Source organism: Globicephala melas, chromosome 21 (genome assembly GCF_963455315.2).
Source record: "Globicephala melas chromosome 21, mGloMel1.2, whole genome shotgun sequence".
Lineage (NCBI taxonomy): Eukaryota > Metazoa > Chordata > Mammalia > Artiodactyla > Delphinidae > Globicephala > Globicephala melas.
In genome coordinates, this window is record NC_083334.1 from 32,463,180 (window position 1) to 32,485,109 (window position 21,930).

At 36.7% G+C, this 21,930-nt stretch overlaps 1 protein-coding gene across 1 annotated transcript in view; it reads right to left on the minus strand.

The window, feature by feature from the left end:
- The window catches only part of KAT6A (lysine acetyltransferase 6A), a 108,866-nt gene that overhangs the window by 15,277 nt on the left and 71,659 nt on the right, over positions 1-21,930 (minus strand). Inside the window, exons 9-12 of the mRNA XM_030834130.2 lie at positions 13,574-13,689; positions 3,058-3,199; positions 1,401-1,562; positions 292-385 (exon numbers count right to left, since the gene is read on the minus strand). Of these exons, the coding sequence (XP_030689990.2) occupies positions 292-385; positions 1,401-1,562; positions 3,058-3,199; positions 13,574-13,689 (514 nt within the window). The remainder of the gene's footprint in view (positions 1-291; positions 386-1,400; positions 1,563-3,057; positions 3,200-13,573; positions 13,690-21,930) is intronic.

Genomic DNA, 21,930 nt, shown 5'->3' on the forward strand with positions numbered 1-21,930 from the left:
GAGAGGCCACGACAGTGAGAGGCCCGCGCACTGCGATGAAGAGTGACCCCCACTTGCCACAACTAGGGAAAGCCCTTACACAGAAACGAAGACCCAACACAGACAAAAATAAATAAATAAATAAATTAAAGTACCCTTAATTTTAAAGGATAAAATAAGTTCCACTCAGCAGTATGACAAAAGATACAAGCAACCAATAAATCATCTGCAAATCTTTAAAAATATACACACACACACACACACACCTCCACAGGAAGAGACAATGAGCAATTATGTTACTATAATCCTTACTGAAATCGATGAGAAACCTGCCATAGCCCTTGCGTTGGTACTGGGGAAGAATCATTATACAGGAAACGTTGTACTTCTGTTGGCAGTGCTTTTCCTGGTGGAGAAAACAAAAGCCAAGTGTTTGGCTGGTAAGACTAAACACTGATGCTAATTTTTAAGAAACAAATACTAATAGTCAAAACCACAGCCCTGGTCCTTTGGGAATAGCAATGCACATCAAGAAAAAAACACCCCTCTGGGAGGAGAAAGGACACAGTTAAGTCACTGCCATTACCCACAAAGCAACCATACCAGGAGAATAAAAATATAAAATGAAATGACGCCACCCAACACCATGTGCAACTCAAAAACAGTATGTCAATGCCTGAGGTGAGCAGAGGAATCCGAGTCCCAACGGATCTGCAAAGCTACAAATGGTGTGTCAGTGTGGCACCCTAGAAGTGGGACGATTCATCACCAAAGTTTCCTTTATTTCCCTTTTTGGTGCTACATAGGGTGGGAATAAGTACACTTTTATAAATCAAGCAATATATTTAAAATTATATTTAACTACTGAAATAGCCTAATAACAGAACTAGGACTTTTCACTTAACTATCTTTATACACTTAGATTTTACCATGGGCTTGCTTAAATGAAAGTACATCTTCTACATTGTTTGACTACAAAAGAAACTATTTTTTCACCCCAAGAGAATGAAAAATTGAAGGAGAGAAAATACCCTTTAATAAAAATGGCTTCCTAAAAATTCTTACTTCTATGCCTAAAATGCAAATTAGGAAGAGATTTAAAATGAGAAAGAACTCAGAGAGGTAATGACTCTGTTTATTTCATGAGTTCTATCTATCATCACCATGGGAGTAGAAGTCATATTAAAGCTTTCCCTCTGGGTAAGCAGCAGTTTATGTTCCCAGCAGAGTACAGTCTGTTGAACATTACTAGGCACCTGCTGGTACCAAGTAAGTTTCTCTATGTTCCTTCTGTTTCCCTTTCCAGAAAGCTAGATGGCACCCAGAGGTGCTGCATCCTGTAGTGTCTCCTAGTGAGAACCAGCAAAGACTGTTTCAGATTTCCATATGAATTCAAAACAAATTTAAGCTGATATACTTACTTTAGAAAAATAGCCAACAAGGTGGCAGCCCTTGACATCATTCTGGGTTAGTACATAAAAAAGAAATGGCTCCACGTCATAATAGAGTGTTTTGTGGTCAAGAAACAATTTTGCCAAAAGACACAGGTTCTGACAATAAATGGTACTCACATTCCCGTCAACCTAGAGGAAAAAAATAGACAAAATGGTCAGCAGGGTGTCTCTTTAGTTCTAGAATAACACACATCAGAAACAAGCACCTGTGAGTACCCACAGTCCAGCCTAAGATGAGCTGGCAGCTATCAGAACAAAATGGACCTGGAAGCGGTCCCTTGAAACGGCAGAGTACAGTGCCTGCTATTTTAAAACAACTAAATATATAAAACACTGCACTTCAACAAAGCATGAAAAGTCTAGACAAGGAGGTGATGGCCGGTTTTAAAAACAGCACTTTTTGCTTTTATAACAAGATTGACTACAGGAATCCTTCAGATGGCAAGCTGATCTGATGTATTTTTTAAAGTATTTAATTCAACAAAAGATCTAAATGCAACCTCTCTTCTAAAATACATATAAGTAAAGCAAGGTAAAACGATAGTTTAATCTGTGCCAGCAGCTAAAAGCAATGTAATCTGACTGCCATGATGAGATTTCCCCCAAATAAAGCTACTCAAGGGATTATTATCTATTGTCAGAAGCACCAAGCAGGTTCCCTAGGCAGCAACCTGGCAAGTAAGGTTATTTCTTGGACTCCGGTTGGCCAAGATCAGGAGGACTAGGCTACACGCTCCCAATACCCCTGTAATTCTTGGCACTGCTGGAGCCAGTTCTTTTATGAAAATGCCAACAATTGCCTACATCAGACCCAAAGACATTGACATTTCAAGACTGCAATTTCTTTAGCAATTTAAGTAATTTATTGTACACCACACCCTTTCCCTCCCCACGAGGTCAAGAGCTCCTCTATTCCTCACCTAAAATAAAGGCTTTGGGAAGATGAAGAAAGTGAGGGATGGAATAGTTCCTGACAATCTGAAATTCTATCATCATAGTAATTAACAGAACTGAGCACATGGCAGGTACTCAATTAATACTTGGCAATTAAACCACAGAACTGAGATCAAGAAATTAAAAACCACTACTAACAACACAGAATCACAGATGTAGCATAAGTCATACAAACATGATGCAGTCAGGAAATATATTAAGATTTATTCAATATACAGCTATTACACATACCTCTACACAATATTCCTTTAAATAGAGCAGTAGAAATCTTTTCAATTAAGTGTCTTATTTCATAGATTCTAAGACACAATCTTATCACATCTAAACATAAGTAAAATCCGTTGGCATTTAATAATCAAATGGAGTTTGATCATAATTAGCAGTACCTTTACCTTCTCAGTAGTACATAAAATAAGATATATTACAACTGATGTCTTTGATTCAGTGAAATACAGAATAGTTTATTCAGAGATCAAGCTTGTGAACTGGGTACCACTTAGATTGGCCTAATTCTGCTTCTCCCTCATACAGCTGAATTACTGACTCAACAGTGAATGAACAACAGTAAAATAACATTTCCAAAAAAAAAATCAAGTTGTGCAATTAAAGTACAGGTGGCACTGTATTTGAAATGGGTAGGAAGACAACTACTAAACATCTTCTACTTTACCTCAAAGACAGAAATGTTATTCTTTCTATAAATCTCATTAGCAGGAGGATGGAACCAACCACATTTCTTCATGTGCTGCTGTAGAATAGTTCTACTTTTCATATATTTTAGACAGAATTCACAGAGATACAACTTAGGCAGCCTGTAAAAAATAATTACACAAATAAGAGGGCTTTATATTTTATAAGACTTTAAACTTTCATCACTATTCTTTTTTGATTCTCATTACTACCCAGGTAAAAAGGTAAAGAATGTATCATTATCCCCATTAACCAAATGAAAAAAAGGAAAAACAAAAACTAAAGATAAAACTAAGTTGAATAACAGGATCCAACTAATTAACGGCAAGAAGGCAGGGGTGAGAATCAATTCACCCAATTCAGTGCTCTTCCTATTAGACTAATATTTTGCAGTCTTTTTAAGTTACCCACGGGACAGATATGAAAATCTCACCTTCTCTACTCCTTGATAATCTCCATTAAGTAAAAAGTAAAGTCTACCTTGAGAACACACCAATAACTGAAGATTTTGTTATGCTATATATTCTTTCTTCCTTTATTTGATCATTCAGTCATTAATTTCAGAAAATGAACATTTATTGAATACTATCAGGCCCCTGTGCTAGGTACACTAGGTACAGAGTGCTGAGTAGGATGGACATATAGTAGGTATTATAAAAGCAGATTTTGTATATCTTTTTAAGTATAAAATTATAGTATGTTTTTTTCAAGTCAGGACATACTACACTACCTCCTTCCTTCCACCCCTGAAATTCTGGCTTCCTCTCTAGTTAAATATCACATTAAATCCTGCAACTCAAAAGTCTATTTTTCAAGGTGAAATAAAATTTCAATTTATTCATTCACATATTCTCTGTTATAGTCATATCATTTATATTTATTCAACTGTCTTGCTATTTTAGCCGTAGTTTAACAGGATTTCTTCCTTATAATGTCCCTTTTATGAGGAGCTAGGCAACAAAGTGATGAGATCAGTTCATAAAGTAACAGAAGGAACATAACCTAAACTAAAACCCAGTGGCCTTTATATGTACTTTAGTCTGAATTGAGAAGACCCCCAACGGCTCTCTATTATAAAACATACACCCCATGTTTCCTCAGCACAGAGGCTTCCCTGCGTCCTGAACTGTGTCCAAAACTGGTAAGCATGCCTTGGTAAGCTAAGATCTGATCCTACAATGAAAACTGCATATGTGAAAATACTGGATGATATGACAAAAAGTATAATCCAAATAAAATACGGTATCTTCCCTCATATAAATAAGTACTGAGGCGGAAGGAAATTTTTAAAAAACTTCATTAATTTAGTTGCCATCAGTTTAGATAGCTATGCTTTAAAAAGATTAATCTGGAATTAAAGAAAAAGTAGATTAATGTACAAAAATGTTTCCTTTGTTAACGTGTGAAGACCATAACTAGTTTTTCAAGTTCTACCTTAGAAGCAGCTTTTGAAGCATATTTACCTGAAAACACCTAACATTCAACTAAAGCCTTTCCCAGGTGTATTATGGAACACTAGTTCTGTATACACTTAAGTGTTTCATGCTCAAGTAAAGTGGGAAAAGGCATGTGATTAATTTTTTCTTCTCCCTTGGGGATTCACAATGTGTATTAATTCCTTCTCTACAATCCCACATCTTATTTTTAAAACTGCCATTCAGCACACTAAAAGCTTCCATGGAACTGCTGTGGTATATAATATTTCTAAATGTCTACAATATGTAACACAAAAATAATGTCTAATATTAGTCAAACTCAAACAACCCAAAATTATATCATTAGTACAAAAATAAGCCATTCCAAAATAAAGTACTGAGTGAACCAAATAATGACTGACATTACAAATAAAAGCAGCAGGCGCCAAGAGCACAGAAAAGAAAGGCTTCCTAGGCCACTCTGCTTATTTCCTTTGCACGTTGCCTCAAACTACTCAGAGAAGCAACGACAGCAGGATAAATAGCTTTTTCCTTCTTTACCACCAGAACTAAAAAAAACTCAAAATGAAATGGCCCCAGTTGTATACTTCATCATCTAATGTGGGCACTAATTGTATTAACTGAGTCTCAAAGATGACCCACAACTGCCAGCCTGTCTTCCTGAATATCTTGGATTTTGAACGATTTCTTCTTCAAAGGAAGGTGGAAGAATGAGGTTCTCCCTATAAATGTACTTAATGGCATCCTCCTCCCTGCAACTACTCTACTACTTACCTATTCTTTACCTGTTCTAAATTCTCAATGGGCTATATCTAGAAAAGACAAAAACTCTTTGAAAAGATACATGAACCTCAATGTTCATAGCAGCACTATTTACAATAGCCCAGACATGCAAGCAACCTAAGCGCACATCAACAGAAGATGTGGTACATATACACCCATATACATACAATGGAATATTACTCAGCCATGAAGAAGAACGAACTATTGTCATCTGCAGCAACATGCATGGACCTAGAGAATATCATACTAAGTGAAGTCAGACAGGGAAAGACAAACACTTTATGGTATCACTTCTATGTGGAGTCTAAAAACGAATACAAATGAATCTACATACAAAACAGAAACAGATTCACAAACACAGAAAACAAACTTATGGTTACCGAAGGGGAAAGGGAGGGCGGAAGGGATAAATTAGGAGTATGGGATTAACAGATATAAACTATACATAAAACAGATAAGCAACAAGAATCTACTGTGTAGCACAGGGAACTATATTCATTATCTTGTAATAACCTATTGATATAATGGAAAATAATCTAATATATATCAAATTATTTATAATATATATAAATATATATAACAGAATCACTTTGCTATACACCTGAAACTAACACAATATTGTAAACCAACTATACTTTAATAAAATAAATAAATAAATTCTCAACGACCAATTTTAACTTGTTACAACATGAAGACAGAGAAGAATCCTTGAGTATAGGTTCTGTGTGACACCTAAATATTACAAATAAATATTTCCTACAAATGTGAATCTAAAAAACCTAAACAAAATTCTGAGCTTTTTGAAATAAGAAAGAAAGAGACAGAGAGATGGAGGGAGGGAGGGAGGGAGGGAGGGAAGGAAGAGAAGAGAGGAGGAGGGGGAAGGGAAGGGGGGAGAGGAGGGAGAAGGGAAGAGAGGAAGAACCAGTGACTTTTCCAGGTTACAATAATGACAAATGCCAACTTCAAGCTGTTTACTTGGAATAGCAAGATGTATGGCATTTTACTGATTATTTTTTTAAAAACTTCACTGGGCCTTATTATGTGAAAACTAATAAAACAGAAGCAAGCATAATATGATCTAGTTTATTCTAAATCAGTTCCTGCTGAAAACATTTTTAAAGCCTCCTACTTATTTTTCTTTCTTTTTTTTTATTGAGGTATGGCTGATGAACAATAAGTCCCAGGTGTACAACATAGTGATTCACAATTTTTGAGTTATACTCCATTTATAGTTATTATTAAAATATTGGCTATGTTCCCTGTGCTGTAAAATATGTCATTTTAGCTTATTTATTTTATACATAGTAGTTTGCACCTCTTCATCTGCACCACTATCTTGCCCCTCCCCCTTCCCTCTCCCCACTGGTAACCACTAGTTTGTTCCCTGTATCTGTGTGTCTATTTCTTTTTTGTTACATCCACTAGTTTATTTTTTAGATTCCACACATAAGTGATATCATATAGTATTTTTCTTTGTCTGACTTATTTAGTAACCATAATACCCTCCAAGTCCATCTATGTTGCTGCAAATGGCATTATTTCGTTCCTTTTTATGGCTGAGTGGTATTCCTTTGTCATATGTACATATATACAGATACACACCACATACATAGATAAAGAAGATGTTATATATACATAACATCTTCTTTATCCATTCATTTGTTGATGGACACTTAGGTTGCTTCTATGTCTTCGCTATTGTAAACAATGCTGCTATGAACATTGAGGTGCATATATCTTTTCGATTTAATGTTTTTGTTTTCTTTGGATATACACCCAGAAGTGGAATTGTTGGATCATATGGTAGTTCTACTTTTAGTTTTTTGAGGAACCTCCACACTGTTCCGCACAGTAACTGCATCAATTTAAATTCCCACCAAGTGTACAATGGTTCTCTATTCTCCACATCCTCGCCAACATGTTATTTGTAGATTTTTTTTGATGACAGCCATTCTGACAGGCGTGAGGTAATATCTCATTGTGGTTTTAATTTACATTTCTCTAATGATCAACAATGTTGAGCATCTTTTCACATGCCTGTTGGCCATCTGCATGTCTTCTTTGGAAAAATATCTATTCAGGTCTTCTACCCATTTTTTAATCAGCTGGTTTTGGGGGTTTTTTTTGTTTGTTTGATGTTGAGTTGTATGAGCTGTTTATATATTTTGGATATTAACCTCTTATTGGTCATATCATTTGCAAGTATTTTCTCCCATTCAGTAGTAGGTTGTCTTTTCATTTTGTCAGTGGTTTCCTGTGCTGGGCAAAAGCTTTTAAGTTTAATTAGGTTCCATTTGTTTATTTTTGCTTTTACTTCCTTTGCTTTAGGAGACAGATCCCCCCAAAACACTGCTGCGATTTATGTCAAAGAGTGTTCCACCTATATTTTCTTCTAGAAGTTTTATGGTTTCAGGTCTTATCTTTAGGTCTTTAAACCATTTTGAGTTTACTTTTGTACCTGGTTTAAGAAAATTGTCTAATTTCATTCTGTTGCATGTAGCTGTCCAGTCATCTCACCATCATTTACTGAAGAGACTGTCTTTTCCCCATTGTACATTCTTGCTTTCTTTGTCATAGATTAATTCACCATAAGTGTGTGGGTTTATTTCTGGGCTTTCTATCCTGTTCCACTGATCTGTGTGTCTGTTTCTGTGCCAGTACCATACTGTTTTGATTACTGTGGCTTTGTAGTATAGTCTGAAGTCAGGGAGCATGATGCCTCCAGCTCTGTTTTACTTTCTCAAGATTGTTTTAGCTATTCAGGATCTTTTGTGTTTCTACACAAAGTTTAAAATTTTTGTTCCAGTTCTATGAAAAATGTCATTAGTAATTTGATAGGGACTGCACTGAATCGGTAGATTGCCTTGCGTAATATGGTCATTTTTAACAATAATAATTCTTCTAATCCATGAACACAGTATATATCTTTCCATTTGTTTGTGTCATCTTCAATTTCTTTCATCAATGTCTTAATAGTTTTCTGAGTACATGTCTTTTACCTCCTTAGGTAGGTTTATTCCTAGGTATTTTATTCTTTTTGATGCGACTGTAAATGGGACTGTTTCCTTAATTTCTCTTTCTGATAGTTCACTGTTAGTGTACAGAAATGCAACAAATTTCTGCATATTAATTTTGTATCCTGCAACTTTACCAAATTCATTGATGAGCTCTAGAAGTTTTTTGTGGCATCTTTAGGATTTTCTATGTATAGTATCATGTTATCTGCAAACAGTGACAGTTTTGATTCTTCCTTTCCAGTCGGAATTCCTTTTATTTCTTTTGCTTGTCTGACTGCTGCAGCTTGGACTTCCAACACTATGTTGAATAAAAGTGGTGAGTGAGCACCCCTGTCTTGTTCCTGATCTGAGAGGAAATGCTTTTGGCTTTCCATAACTGAGTATGACATTAGCTGTGGGCTTATCATATATGGCCTTTATTATGTTGAGGTATGTTCCTTCTATGCCCACTTTCTGGAGAGTTTTTATCATAAATGGATGTTGAATTTTGTCAAAAGCTTTTAATGCATCTACTGAGATGATTATATCATTTTTCTTCTTCAATTTGCTAATGTGGTATATATCACACCGACTGATTTGCAGATACTGAAAAATCTCTGAATCCCTGGGATAAATCTCACTTGATTACTGCTTACAATTGTTTATGATCATTTTAATGTATTGTTGTATTTGGTTTGCTAGTATTTTGTTGAGGATTTTTGTATCTATGTTCATCAGTGATATTGGCCTGTAATTTTCTTTTCTTGTGGTTATTTTTATCTGGTTTTGGTATCAGGGTGATGCTGGCCTCATAGAATGAGTTCAGAAGCATTCTTTCCTCTGCAGTTTTTTGGAATAGTTTGAGAAGGACAGGTGTTAACTCTTCACTAAATGTTTGGTAGAATTCATCTATAAAGCCATCTGGTCTTAGGGTTTTGTTTATTGGGAGTTGTTTTATTACTGATTCAATTTCATTACTGGGAATTGGTCTGTTCATATCTTCTATTTCTTCAGGCTTCAGCCTTGGGAGATTCTAAATTTCTAGGAATTTTTCCATTTTTTCTAGGTTGTCCATTTGACTGGCATACAGTTGTTTGTCATAGTCTCTTATGATCCTTTGTATTTTAAAAGCCTCTTACTTTATTAAAACCAAGCCTACTGGGATGACACTGTTAGTCTAAAGGGAATCATCCAATAAAACTCCAGGAAAAAACAAAATATTTCTTCTTGTAATAGTACAAACGGCTGCAGTTCTCTCACTGAAAAGATATTATCATATAGGAAAAACATTAGCTCACATGAAATGAAATGCAGTTATTGAGATTATGAATACTCCCTGCCCTAAAGAATACTGCTGGGTGCTGCTTTCTGTCATCTTCTTCCTGAGAGCACCTCGGCCTTGACCATCAAGTTGGTGTATGGTCACTGTGATTAGCTGCATCATGGGGTATAGCCCCCATACTTGACATTCAATTTTAAAGTCACCCATTATATGGACACCACAGTCTATGAAGTCAGGACTGGGCTGCAGCTTATTGTTTCCCTTACTTCTAGGATGATGCAAATATTCTTCCTAGAAGTCCCTACAATACCTTCTTGGCTTTTGAACATTGCCCAAGATAGTAGCAGTTTGTGTGACTTTTATAACAGGTCAACTTGTAGTAAAATTTTAATACAATAAAAATTGTATCAAATACTACTTGAGTCAAAGACTATGGTACAAGCCATCTAAGATCAATCTAGATATCAATGCTATATGGAGTAGTGAAGCAGAGAGGTTAAAGGTTATGGCTATATGGTAAGAGAAAAGTGGGATTAAATCCTGGTTCTGCCACTTATAAACTGTATGGTCTTAAATATGTTTGCTGGGGGCCCTAGGCTGTAAAACGAAGAAAGCAATATCCACCTCACAGAATTACTCCAGAGATGTTTAGTCCAGTAGCAAGCTCAGTGAATGGTAACTATAGCTGCTATTATTTATAATTAATACTATGAATATTTTTATTCTCCTTTCATCCATTTTACGTCATCATTTAATGGGCATTCAAGGACTTCAAGGATGCTGTTCTTTAGTAACTGGGGCTGTACATAATCTACGCATCAAATCAAGTCAGGAACAGGATCAAAAGGTAGAGCAAGGTTCCTAAGCTACTCAATAATGTGGGAATCTGCCTTCTTAGGATCTTAATATGATCTTGCAGCAAAGAGGTCATTAAGAAGCTAGGCTCTAAGCAGCTCAGGAGAAGAGGCTATCCCATGATCACAGTTCCTCTTGCCTCTAGCCCATCAATGTCATGTTTTTAAAGGCAGAGCAGGGCCCTCTATGGACCTGTCTTCCATGTGTGTGCATAACATGGCCCTGTTGGAGAAACCTAGGGTTAAAACTCTGGTTTCTATTTTTCAACATCTGAGACTTAATCATACTGCTCCAAATGAAGCAGCATTATTGCTTCATTGCTGTTGTTTCATTTTGCTTTGTTTTTTTTTTTTAAGTCATGGATGCAAGATTACTTAACATACACTACACACACAAATATCTGAATATTATGGGAGACAATGCATAATCCCACTTCCCAAAAGATTTTTCCTCCTGTGATCGTTTTTGTTTTTGCTCCAATTGTCCTATTTTGCATGCTTTAGGATTTGGAATTTTTTTTAAAGTGTTTAAAACCTTTAACAACAAGAAAATAATTTGAAGTAATTTAGCAGAGAATAATAGTCATTAACAAAGTAAAAATACAGGTTTATTATTTGGAAAACATAAGATCTCTAAACATTTTAGTCAACTCAAGTTTAAAAGAACTCAGAAGTGAAACAAACCTAAACTCATTTTAAATAGATTATGTGGTTTTCTAACAATGTACTTAAAATTATGAATAGATAGAAAAAGATCACAATTATCCATACTAAAGAGCTTATTAAATTACAGAATATTTTCTGATGCAAAATTCAGGGAACCCTCCACAGTGGTGGATAAGAAAATGAATAGAAAATGTCTAAAATTCTACTTAAGAAAGTTGATGAATTTTACAGTTCTTACCCTATTGCTGCCTTCTATTACAATTCCTATTATACTTTTTTGGTTATGTATTTTTCTGCTGGCAATGTTTGTTCATTCTTTCACTGATAACTAATTCCCTCAAAGCTGATTAAGAAGTCACGTTCTAGTGACAACCTCATCAGAACAAAAAGCACATTTTTGATGAGGCTTAATATCTTAAAGTCAACAGCCTCATGGTTGGGTCCATTCTCATCTTCTATCTCCATTCCTTAGTAAATGGAGTTCCTCTCCTCCCCCTGAGAGGAAGAGAGAAGGTGCCTGTGGTTCTAATCTCTGCACTACAATCCCTGGAACAGGTGACACATGTGTTGGACAAGCTTTCTTTTCTAAGTGAAGCACTCTTGTGATTTGGACAGCTCACTTAAAAACGGCAATAATTTATTTTAAATTACTATTAACTGGGCTTTCCTGGTGGCGCAGTGGTTGAGAGTCCGCCTGCCGAAGCAGAGGACACGGGTTCGTGCCCCGGTCCGGGAAGATCCCCCACATGCCGCGGAGCAGCTGGGCCCATGAGCCATGGTCGTTGAGCCTGCGCATCCGGAGCCTGTGCTCCGCAACGGGAGAGGCCACAACAGTGAGAGGCCCACATACCGCAAAAAAAAACCAAAAAGCAAAAACTATTACTTTAAATAATAATTTATTTATTTAAATAATTTATTTTAATTAAGGAATTAATTCCTCAACTTTGCTGTTCTTGATCATACAATATCCTGGCTACCCAGAACTCCTGAGGAGGAAATTGCACTGAATACCTGTGTTCTGTAGGTAGTTGAGGAATTTCCTTCCCTCTTTTAACATATATACATAAAATAATATATAAATATAATTTAATCTTTTTAATAAACTCAGATTGTTGTTCTTCCATGAAATAAACAGAATGCTGCCTTAAAGATCTACCACAGAGTTTGGGGCTAACTGACCCTACAATAAATGGGTCTCAGTTTGCTGTGTTTCATAAGCTTTATGTTAGTTTCCTGGAGTTTTGCTTTCTCTCTCTCTCTCTCTCTCTCTTTTTCTTTTGGTCACTGAGATGTAGGTCTGTAAGAACATTCTCATTCTTATTTTTCTATTTCTGTTAGACTTGGAAACCACAAGCAAGTTATTAAGTTACATGGAAAGTTTAAAAAAATACTGAGTTCTAGTTTTTTAACAAATTATACTGGCCTATTCCCAGCTTCTTAGAAATAACCCCTATTAAAGCACTGTGTATACTATAAAGCACTAAATAAATCACTGTCAGTATAATTATTTTGGCTAACATTTTAGACAAACCATGTTACTAGATAGGTAAGAAGTTATATAATGAGTACTCTGAATACGTGTTTAACCCACAGAGCACCGTAATTTATTATTTCTTATAACACTCTGCTAAATGGGAAACTGAGGCATATGTAGCTTAGGGATTAAAGAAAGAATTAATATGACTGCTGTACTTCAAATGGTAGGCCAGTATTTAATTTTTTGACCAAATCTTACTTTAACTCTTTCAATTTCAACCCTAAAAGAAAAAAGTAATAATAACTGACATTACTGGGCACTCACCATTTTGAAGTGATTTACATATTTCAACTCATTTAATGTTCACAATAAACCTCATGAAGTAAGAACTACTGTTAGCTCTATTTTACGGATGAGGAAACTGAGGTAACAAGTAGCTGGGTAACTCCTAAGGTTACGTAGCTTATAAATGTCAGAGTTGAGTCATGAAACAAATCTGGCATGCTGCCTTACCCCAAAAAGCTGGTGACTGACCAGTTTTTATATCTAGAAACCCAAGCCATTTATATGTAATATTTGTCCAATTACTCCTGGGAAAACAAATTATTTACTAAGTTCGTTAAATTATAAAAATTTAAATAAAAGGCTACTCAGTGAAACTTTATTTATAGTTAAAAATAAGAATCTCCCTTTAAAAATATTCTTAGTGTGAAGTATGAAGGCAAATTTCTCATAAACAAAAAATGTTCCCCTTTCATTCTGACCATGTGTCGGGTTTCCAATCTTAAGTAACAGCTTTGGACAGGTTACAGCAAAGAAAATCTAAAGCCAACTGAGATTAAGCAGCTGCCAAAGTATGCTGCTATTATGGACATTTAAAACCAACCAGTTTTTTCAAATGTAAAAACATGAACTGCACTACAGTGTCTCCAAGATCCCTTCTAGTGCTGAAGTTCTATGAATCTAAGAACAGAAAGTAAATGGTCTCTTAAAACATACCTTGAGTATTCTTGAGGATATGGAGAAGAGTACCAGGTGTGGATTTCATACTTCCCAAACTCAATAACAGAGGGACAGCGGACTTGTGGATCAGGGGGACCAGTCACTCCAACTTTCTGTGCAGTGAGAAAATACATCAATTACATAAGTTAGTTAAATTAAATACACTGAGACAGATAACAAAACCAATAAAACAAAAAAAACCCATCTGAATCTAAGTGTCGCCTTCTCAGGATTCCACAGGAAAAGTTAAAAAGCCAGGAACAAGCTAGTAAGTTTTGAAATAAGCTGTATTATCCTTTAAATAGAGCATCCAAATGAAGAATAAAAATGCTAATAAATCTCTTAGAACCAAATGCAGTTGGTAACGTTGCAGTTTCCACATTTAATAATACTGTGAATATCCTCAACTAAACTCACTCCTTAATCACTTAGTTGTTAAAGAGACCCTGCCAGCACTTGGGGATATAAAGTCGGGGTGGGGAGGAGTGCTTGCTGCCCACTGGCCGAGATCACATGTACAGTGTCCCAAGTGACAGCAACAGCAACCACCTACTCAACATGTGAGCACGTACAGAAAGGAATCATCCTCCGGTTTGTGAAAACAGATATTAAGGAATATGACAAAACAAGTAAGAGTCTTCATTTTACACTGCCCCTAAAATTCCCTTCTTAGTGGTTTTTCATAGGTTTAACCAAAGAAAGTAATACTCTGTTAAACACACACTTTTATCCCTTTTTATCTATCTTCTGTATATAATTAAAATAATTTCTATACCCCCATCCCTGCAATAACCTGAACTACACTATCTTAAAAAAAGAATAACTTGTAAAGCGTTGAGGACTTCCACAGCAGCAGCTCAAATATAAGCCACTGCTATTGACTACAAGGATCGGGTTTTAAAACCTTAAATTCAAGGGGAATCTGATCTGCCCTGCATCCACTACAGCAAGATTCATACATGTATATAGGCATACCTCGGAGATACTGTGGATTCGGCTCCAGACCACAGCAACAAAGTGAATATCGCAAGTCACACGAATTTTTTGGTCTCCCAGTGCATATAAAAGCTATTTACACTATACTCTAGTCTATTAAGTTTGCAATAGCATTATGTCTAAAAAAAACAACGGACATACCTTAAGTAAAAAATACTTTACTGCTAAAAAATGCTAACCATTATCTGAGCCTTCAGCAAGTCACCATAACAGATCATGAGAACAAATATAATAATGAAAAAGTCTGAAATATTGCAAAAATTACCAAAATGTGACAGAGGCACAACAAATGCTGCTGGAAAAGTGGTGCTGATACACTTGCTCAACTCAGAGCTGCCACAGCCTTCAATCTGTAAAAATCTAACTATCTATTAAGCACAATAAAGTGAAGTGCAATAAAACAAGGTATGCCCCTGTGTGTGTTATGCATATAACACGTAATATATATGCATGTATATTTATTATGGATAGTCTATTAAATGACTTTTTTTTTTAAAAAAGGAGCTAGAATTTAGCCTAATCAAACACGAGTATTAATAACTCTTCAAACGAGCAACCAAAATTATCCTTCAACTTCATGCTTTAAAAATCACTGAGAGATTACTAAAGTCCCTTGTTGGAGCTCGTGACAAACACACACACACACATACACACACACACACCCCTTCTAACAAAACTAAAAAAAATTTAGAGGCTTTTATTCACTTTTCATATAAATTCATTTAAGAAGCCTTTTCACCACAACTCATTTGAGAACTCTCTGGTCTTTCTAACCATTCCCTTTTATAAAAGGCCAAGGGACTTATCTCAGGTTTCATGCTGGAACACAGCCAGGTGAAACCTCACCTCTTCCTCAGACACCTCAAAACAAAAGACAAACATCTATTAGTTGGATAAACTGTGTTATGACACCAAGGAGTACTGAGGCTCTTCCAAAGGCAAAAATCAAAAAGAAAAACACAAGACAGGGTTAAAATAAGATTTTTTTCATTTCTGAAAACCAAAATAGAACTCTGCAAAAGGTTTTAAACACACTGTTCTTTAAACTACATTCCAGAATCATGTATTCTAATTCATACAGTAGTATCTTTTAGCCTATCTTCACAGCTCAAAACAACAAGAATAGTAGTATAGAAAATATCAGAATAACCAATATCAGAAACCAAATCTAACTTCCTGAGCCAAGGATCAAGCAGGAAGCACGAAAGGTGAGACCATGCACCTGCTCCGGCACCGCCTGTTGTGTGAGAGCTTTCCCATCCGCTGCCCGGTGCTCCTCCAAGTGGATGCCCAACGCAAACGTGGATACCCAGCCCCAGTACAACTGTCTGCACATTGCCGTCACTAGGAGAGTCTATCTAAAACCAGACTCAGAGCAGACCTCCTCTGCCTTCGCAGCTCTCGCCTTCCCGCACTGTGAGATGCGCACAGCCACAGGGCTCCACGACCTCCAGCTCCCTTGGGAAAGAAGCCTCTGAGCCAGTGTGTTTCCCTTTACCAAGGTCTGGAAATTAACAAAGGCTCTGTGCAGTGAGGAAGTAACAGCTGCATCTACACCACTCATTAACCTAGTCCTTGCCAAATTCAAATTGTCAAATCTGAATTACAAGGTTATCTTTACTAAATCATTTTATTTTTAAATTTCAGTCAAAATTTCATTAAACATGCAGCTTTCAAAGTAGCAGATATCTAATATAATCAAGGGCACAACATTTTTTTAAACTTTTAACTCAGGTTCTGCCACTCTGTGCCCTCCTTCTCATTTGAATACGCCAAAATCTTTAAAACATAACATATATTCTGGGCCAGAATGGACTTTTTAATCTAAGAAAGTAAGGGGGGGGCACTAAATGCACTAGTAATTGGGCTAAATCAAAAGGTAACTTTAAATATACCTATTCTAGATAATGAAACTTTTATTACCAGCAATTTGAGAAAAGACTGTTACTCTTCTGCAAAAACTCCACTTCTGTCAAATGACTAATTTATATTTTCCAATACAGAGACCACTCTTGCACACAGAGACCCCCAAGTCTAGATCTGGTACAGAACGAAAATTACAACTGATGTAAATACAGCCCTGTTCCCTCCCTCTGCCGGACCTTCCTTTCCCATTCCCTGTGGGAAATGACATTTTGGGGTGGGAGTGGAGGGTAGGACTGTACCCTTAGTATCAGTATGAGAATGTGAAATGTGGGGAGAGGACATATCTTTCTGGTATTTGAACATTTTCCCATAAAAACTATGATAAAAAATAATTCTGTTCCTTAGGGATTAAAAGTTACCTGATGAAAGAGATGCATAAGAATGAGTTCACATGCTGCAAAGTGGAGATAGCATGACCTTAAGGAGTAAAGAGACTCAGCATGTGTGGGGCACCTACTGTGCAGTCTCTGCACCTCGCACTGTCATCTCATTTATTCCCCACAATCCATTCCTCAAAGTAGGAAACAACATGCCTGCTTTATAGATGGGGGGAGGGGAGAGAAGCCAAGGATCAGAAAAGTTAAGAGGTAAAGAACTCCAGGACAGGAATATCAAGAGTGAAGCACAAAGAAAGAAAAGAACCAACCGGGTACAAGGTGAGATAGAAAATATGGGTAGCCCTCAACTAATTAATTTCTGAATTCCAAAAGTTTGTGTGTAAGTTTCTTTGAACTGGAACTTAGTTTTCCAAAGAAATGAAGCTACTACATGTCCAGAGTCTCTTATCCAAAACCCTTGGAATAGAATGTACTTTGGAATACTGAATTTTTCTCTTGTTAGAGAAGTTCTACAGTACCTATATGTATCTTAAATCAACAGCCTCAGTAGGATTTGGGACAATGCTCCATAATCAGATACATTAATTTTTTTTTAGCAAAGCATATGAATAGTCACATTAAATGGGATAAGTAAAGAATATATATAGTCTAAACTCAGTTCAGATCATGTTTTGCCAACAATTGAATTAGGGTAACTAAGATCTTACTATAAAATGAGTTATAATTTTTTTTCACTCTAAAGAAGATATACATACAGATGGCCAATATGTACATGAAAAGATGTTCAACATCACTAATCATCAGGAAAATGCAAATGTGAACCACAATGAGATACCACTTCACACCCATTAGGATTGCTACTATAAAAAACAAAACAAAACACCAGAAAATAACAAGTGTTGGCGAGCATCTGGAGAAACTGGAACTCTTGAGCATTGCTGGTGGGAATGTAAAATGGTACGGCCACTGCGGAAAAACAGTATGGCAGTTCCTCAAAAAATTAAACACAGAATTATCATATGAACCAGCAACTGCACTTCTGGGAATACAGCCAAAAGAATTGAAAGCCAGGACTCAAACAATTATTTGTACACCATGTTCATAGCAGCCTTATTCATAAGTCGAAAGGCAGAAGCAACCCAAGTGTCCATTGACGGATAAAGGGATAAAAAAGATGTGGTACAAACACACAATGGAATACTATTTAGACTTTAAAAAGGAAGAAAATTCTGACACATATTACAACATGGATGAACCTTGAAGACATTATGCTAAGTAAAATAAGGCCGACACAAAAGGACAAATATTTTACAACTGCACTCATGTGAGGTCTACCTAGAGTAGATAAATTCATAGACAGAAAGTAGAATGGTGGTTGCTAGGGGCTGGGGGAGGGAGAAATGGGGACTTAGACTTTCTTTTTCTTCTTATCCAGCTTAGATTCCAAGGTCTTTTACTGTACCTCATCTTTACATACATCCTTAACTTCCTTGCTTTTCTCCTGATTCACCAAAATCCCAACTCTGGTTAAATTCAATATTCCAACACAATCCAAGTTATTACCCTCATATCTGAACACTATTAGAGAAAAACACAGAACCATGCTCACTAGTCTCAATTTATAATTCATACCCACTAACCTCAATGGGCGCTTGATGCTTCCCTACTCCATTCACTCTCCTACTCTTCTAGATTATTTCATTACTTTCTCCTGTCTCTCAAGCCTCCAATACCTTGTACCCCATCTTCACATTCAAGCAATGCCTTTGCTTTCTAAGAAGCAATCAGAAGAGAGCTTCCACAGCTTTCCACGGCACATCTGTATGTCTACCCTTGTGGCCATACACCCTGCCCTTCCTTAAGGCTATGGATAAATGGTCTAGGCTCCTACCTAAGGTCAATGCCCCAAATGATGTGAATAACATACTAAGCGCCTTGCAAATATCAATTCATTTAATCCTTTCAAGAAACCTATTAAGTAACTTGGTTGACCAAGGTCACTCAGCAGAGACAGGATTTGAACCCGTGCAGGCTATCTCTAATACCTAGGCTCTTAACCACTATCTTACTAAATACTCAATACAATTTTGCTAAATCATCAAATGAATGAACTCAAAATACATCTAAACAGCCTTTAATATGTGACTCATAATTAATGGGTAAATGCCTTCAGACACTAAAACAGCCCTCTGCTCCCATCCCTAATTTCAGCAGTACCAAGGAGTCCACTCCAGCAACAAAAAAGCAGTCATGGGGCTTCCCTGGTGGCACAGTGGTTGAGAGTCCGCCTGCCGATGCAGGGGACACGGGTTCGTGCCCAGGTCCAGAAAGATCCCACATGCCGCGGAGTGGCTGGGCCCGTGAGCCATGGCCGCTGAGCCTGCGCGTCCGGAGCCTGTGCTCCGCAACGGGAGAGGCCACAACAGTGAGAGGCCCGCGTACCGCAAAAAAAAAAAAAAAAAAAGCAGTCATGGAGATACCTTAAAACCCTAGCATGCTAAAACTAACATCCTCTTACTAGCTTTCAAAGTCCTCTAAAATCCAGCCCTATACCAGTAATTCAATGTATTTTTTACCATTACCCAACAATGTTCCATGCAGTTTTACCTCTCAGACTAAACTACAGGCGGTCCTTGCTTTGCATGCTACCATGTTAACTGAAACTTATGCATATCAAAACTGAGATCCAATCTCAGTCGCTACAGAGTGCATGAAGCACGAACACAATTCTGATATGCATGTGTCCCCATCAGCACAGCGCCATGCAAAGCAAGGACTGCCCGTGTTATAACACCTTCACAGGCAGCTATTGTGTTTCTACATCATCGCCACAGTATGACCTGCACATAGTAGGCCCTCAAATATCTGTTGACCTGATGGACCAATAATCACAATGTCTCTTGTATTAATATAATATATACACTGTATTCCTCAAAGCTGAAGTTAATGCGGTTTACTCTACCTGGTAAGCCCTCATCCTCTTCATTTACCTAAATCCTGCTTCTTCTGTGACCATCTCAGATCATACCAACTCTTACTAATCCTAGAATATACTGTGAACATATGAAACAGTCCATATCATTTAATACAGCAACAAATTACATCAACTGGTACTCTGGGCCACTGTTTGCTGTTTATCTTACCTTTCCCTACTTGCATTCAGTACAGGCTTTATGATTTTGATGCCTCTGTAACGTCTTTTACAAGGTAATGCAGGATGTTACTGTGATCAGGGGCACAAAAATGGAAGTCACACAGGCTCCAGCTCTAATCCACCTCTACCATTACTAGTTACATAACTTCAGGAAAGTCACTCAACTAAAAGTCTCGGTTTCCTTGTGTAAAGTGGAGTGGGTTTCAAGAAGCATGCCCTTTGGGCACTCAAAGAAATCCGGAAATTTGCCATGAAGGAGATGGGAACTCCAGATGTGCGCGTTGACAACAGGCTCAACAAAGCTGCTGGGCCAAAGGAATAAGGAATGTCACATACCGTATCCGTGTGCAGTTGTCCAGAAAACGTAACGAAGACGAAGATTCGCCAAACAATCTCTATACATTGGTTACCTATGTACCTGTCACCACTTTCAAAAATCTCAGACAGTTAATGTGGATGAGAACTAACTGCTTAAAGTTATAGAACCGCCTTTGCATCTTGACTTTCCTATTCTAGTTGTAGCTAACAGGCTCATATATCTTAGAGCAGTTCCCAACTACAAGATCATCTGGCAAGTGTTTCCTAAATACTGTACCTGGGCCCCTTCTCCTCAGTCCCTGGAGTTTCTGAATATTTTAACAGAGCCTAGGCAGGTTAAGGTGGTTTTGAAGTACATCCTGGCTTGAGAATGACTGTTTAGGTAGTTGCGACATTAGGCATATAATGTTAATGCTTTTACATGCATGTTTTGTTAATTCTAAGATAAACATTTTTCTAGGAAAAAAATTAATTACTTAATTAAATTAAATAGGGATAACAATCCTTACCTCATAGGGTGAAGAGAGTTGTTGAACCTAGTTTATTCCATTTCTAATTAACTGTTCAATTCTTTATGCAAAGAAGAAAATTATTTTAGTGGCCCACACAGATTTCAAAAATGCTGTTAACTTTCTAGAACCACAAAAAAAAAACAATCAAATCCTTCAAAATTAGAAAGCACTAAAATTACTATAGAAATATAATGTGCTATTTGGTGATATTTTATGTAAATATCATTCTATATATTTCGAGGAGGCTGTTATGCTCTTCAATGTAATGAGTTGAATACAAATGCTTCTTTCTGGTAATGCATCTTTTAAGAAAAACCATTTCTTCCAAGCTCACAAGATCACTGTTGAAATATAATTCCAAACAAAAGCCTATACTACTAATTTCTTATACTTCTGTTTTTCTTTTTAGAGGTGGCTCTTTTTTATGAAGTGTTCACTGACTAGCTAGTAATGATGGAACATAGTACCAGGCAAACTATATCCTTCTCCTGAAATTAAAACAAAAACAAAAACAAAAACAAAACAAAACCAATTAACAGATGACTTTTTTTTGGGGGGGGGGTGGCACTTGCTAAACGTTTCAATAATGCTCAACTTAATTAGATAATGTATCACACAAAATTTAATTGTTCAAGATCATCACTATGAGCCATCACTATTGGATTTGCTTTTGTGAGTTCGTTTCCTACTAAATGGTAAAAGCTCTATGAAAATAAAAACAATGTCTCATTCATAGCCCCTGCACCTAGCATAGTTTCTAGAACAAAGTAGGTACTTAATAAATGATGGGTTTTTGCTTGGATGTATTCCTATATTAACTCCTTTATCATTTATTTATCTCTTATGAAGACTGCATAAGACCCTGTAATAAAATCTTCCTGCAAAATTTGTGGAACAAAGGTTGAAGCAGTTTCTACTAAAGAATATCTAGGCTCTCAAAAATGACTTTGTATGTTATGTTTATGAATGCTTCTATTATTTAAAAACATCATCTAATCTAATCAATAGTGACTCTCCCCACTGGCTTCAACCCACTTTCTCTGTTACATTAGGTCAGAGAGCCTGGGAGCTGTCCTTGACAACCTCCTGCCCCTTTACACTGCACACTGA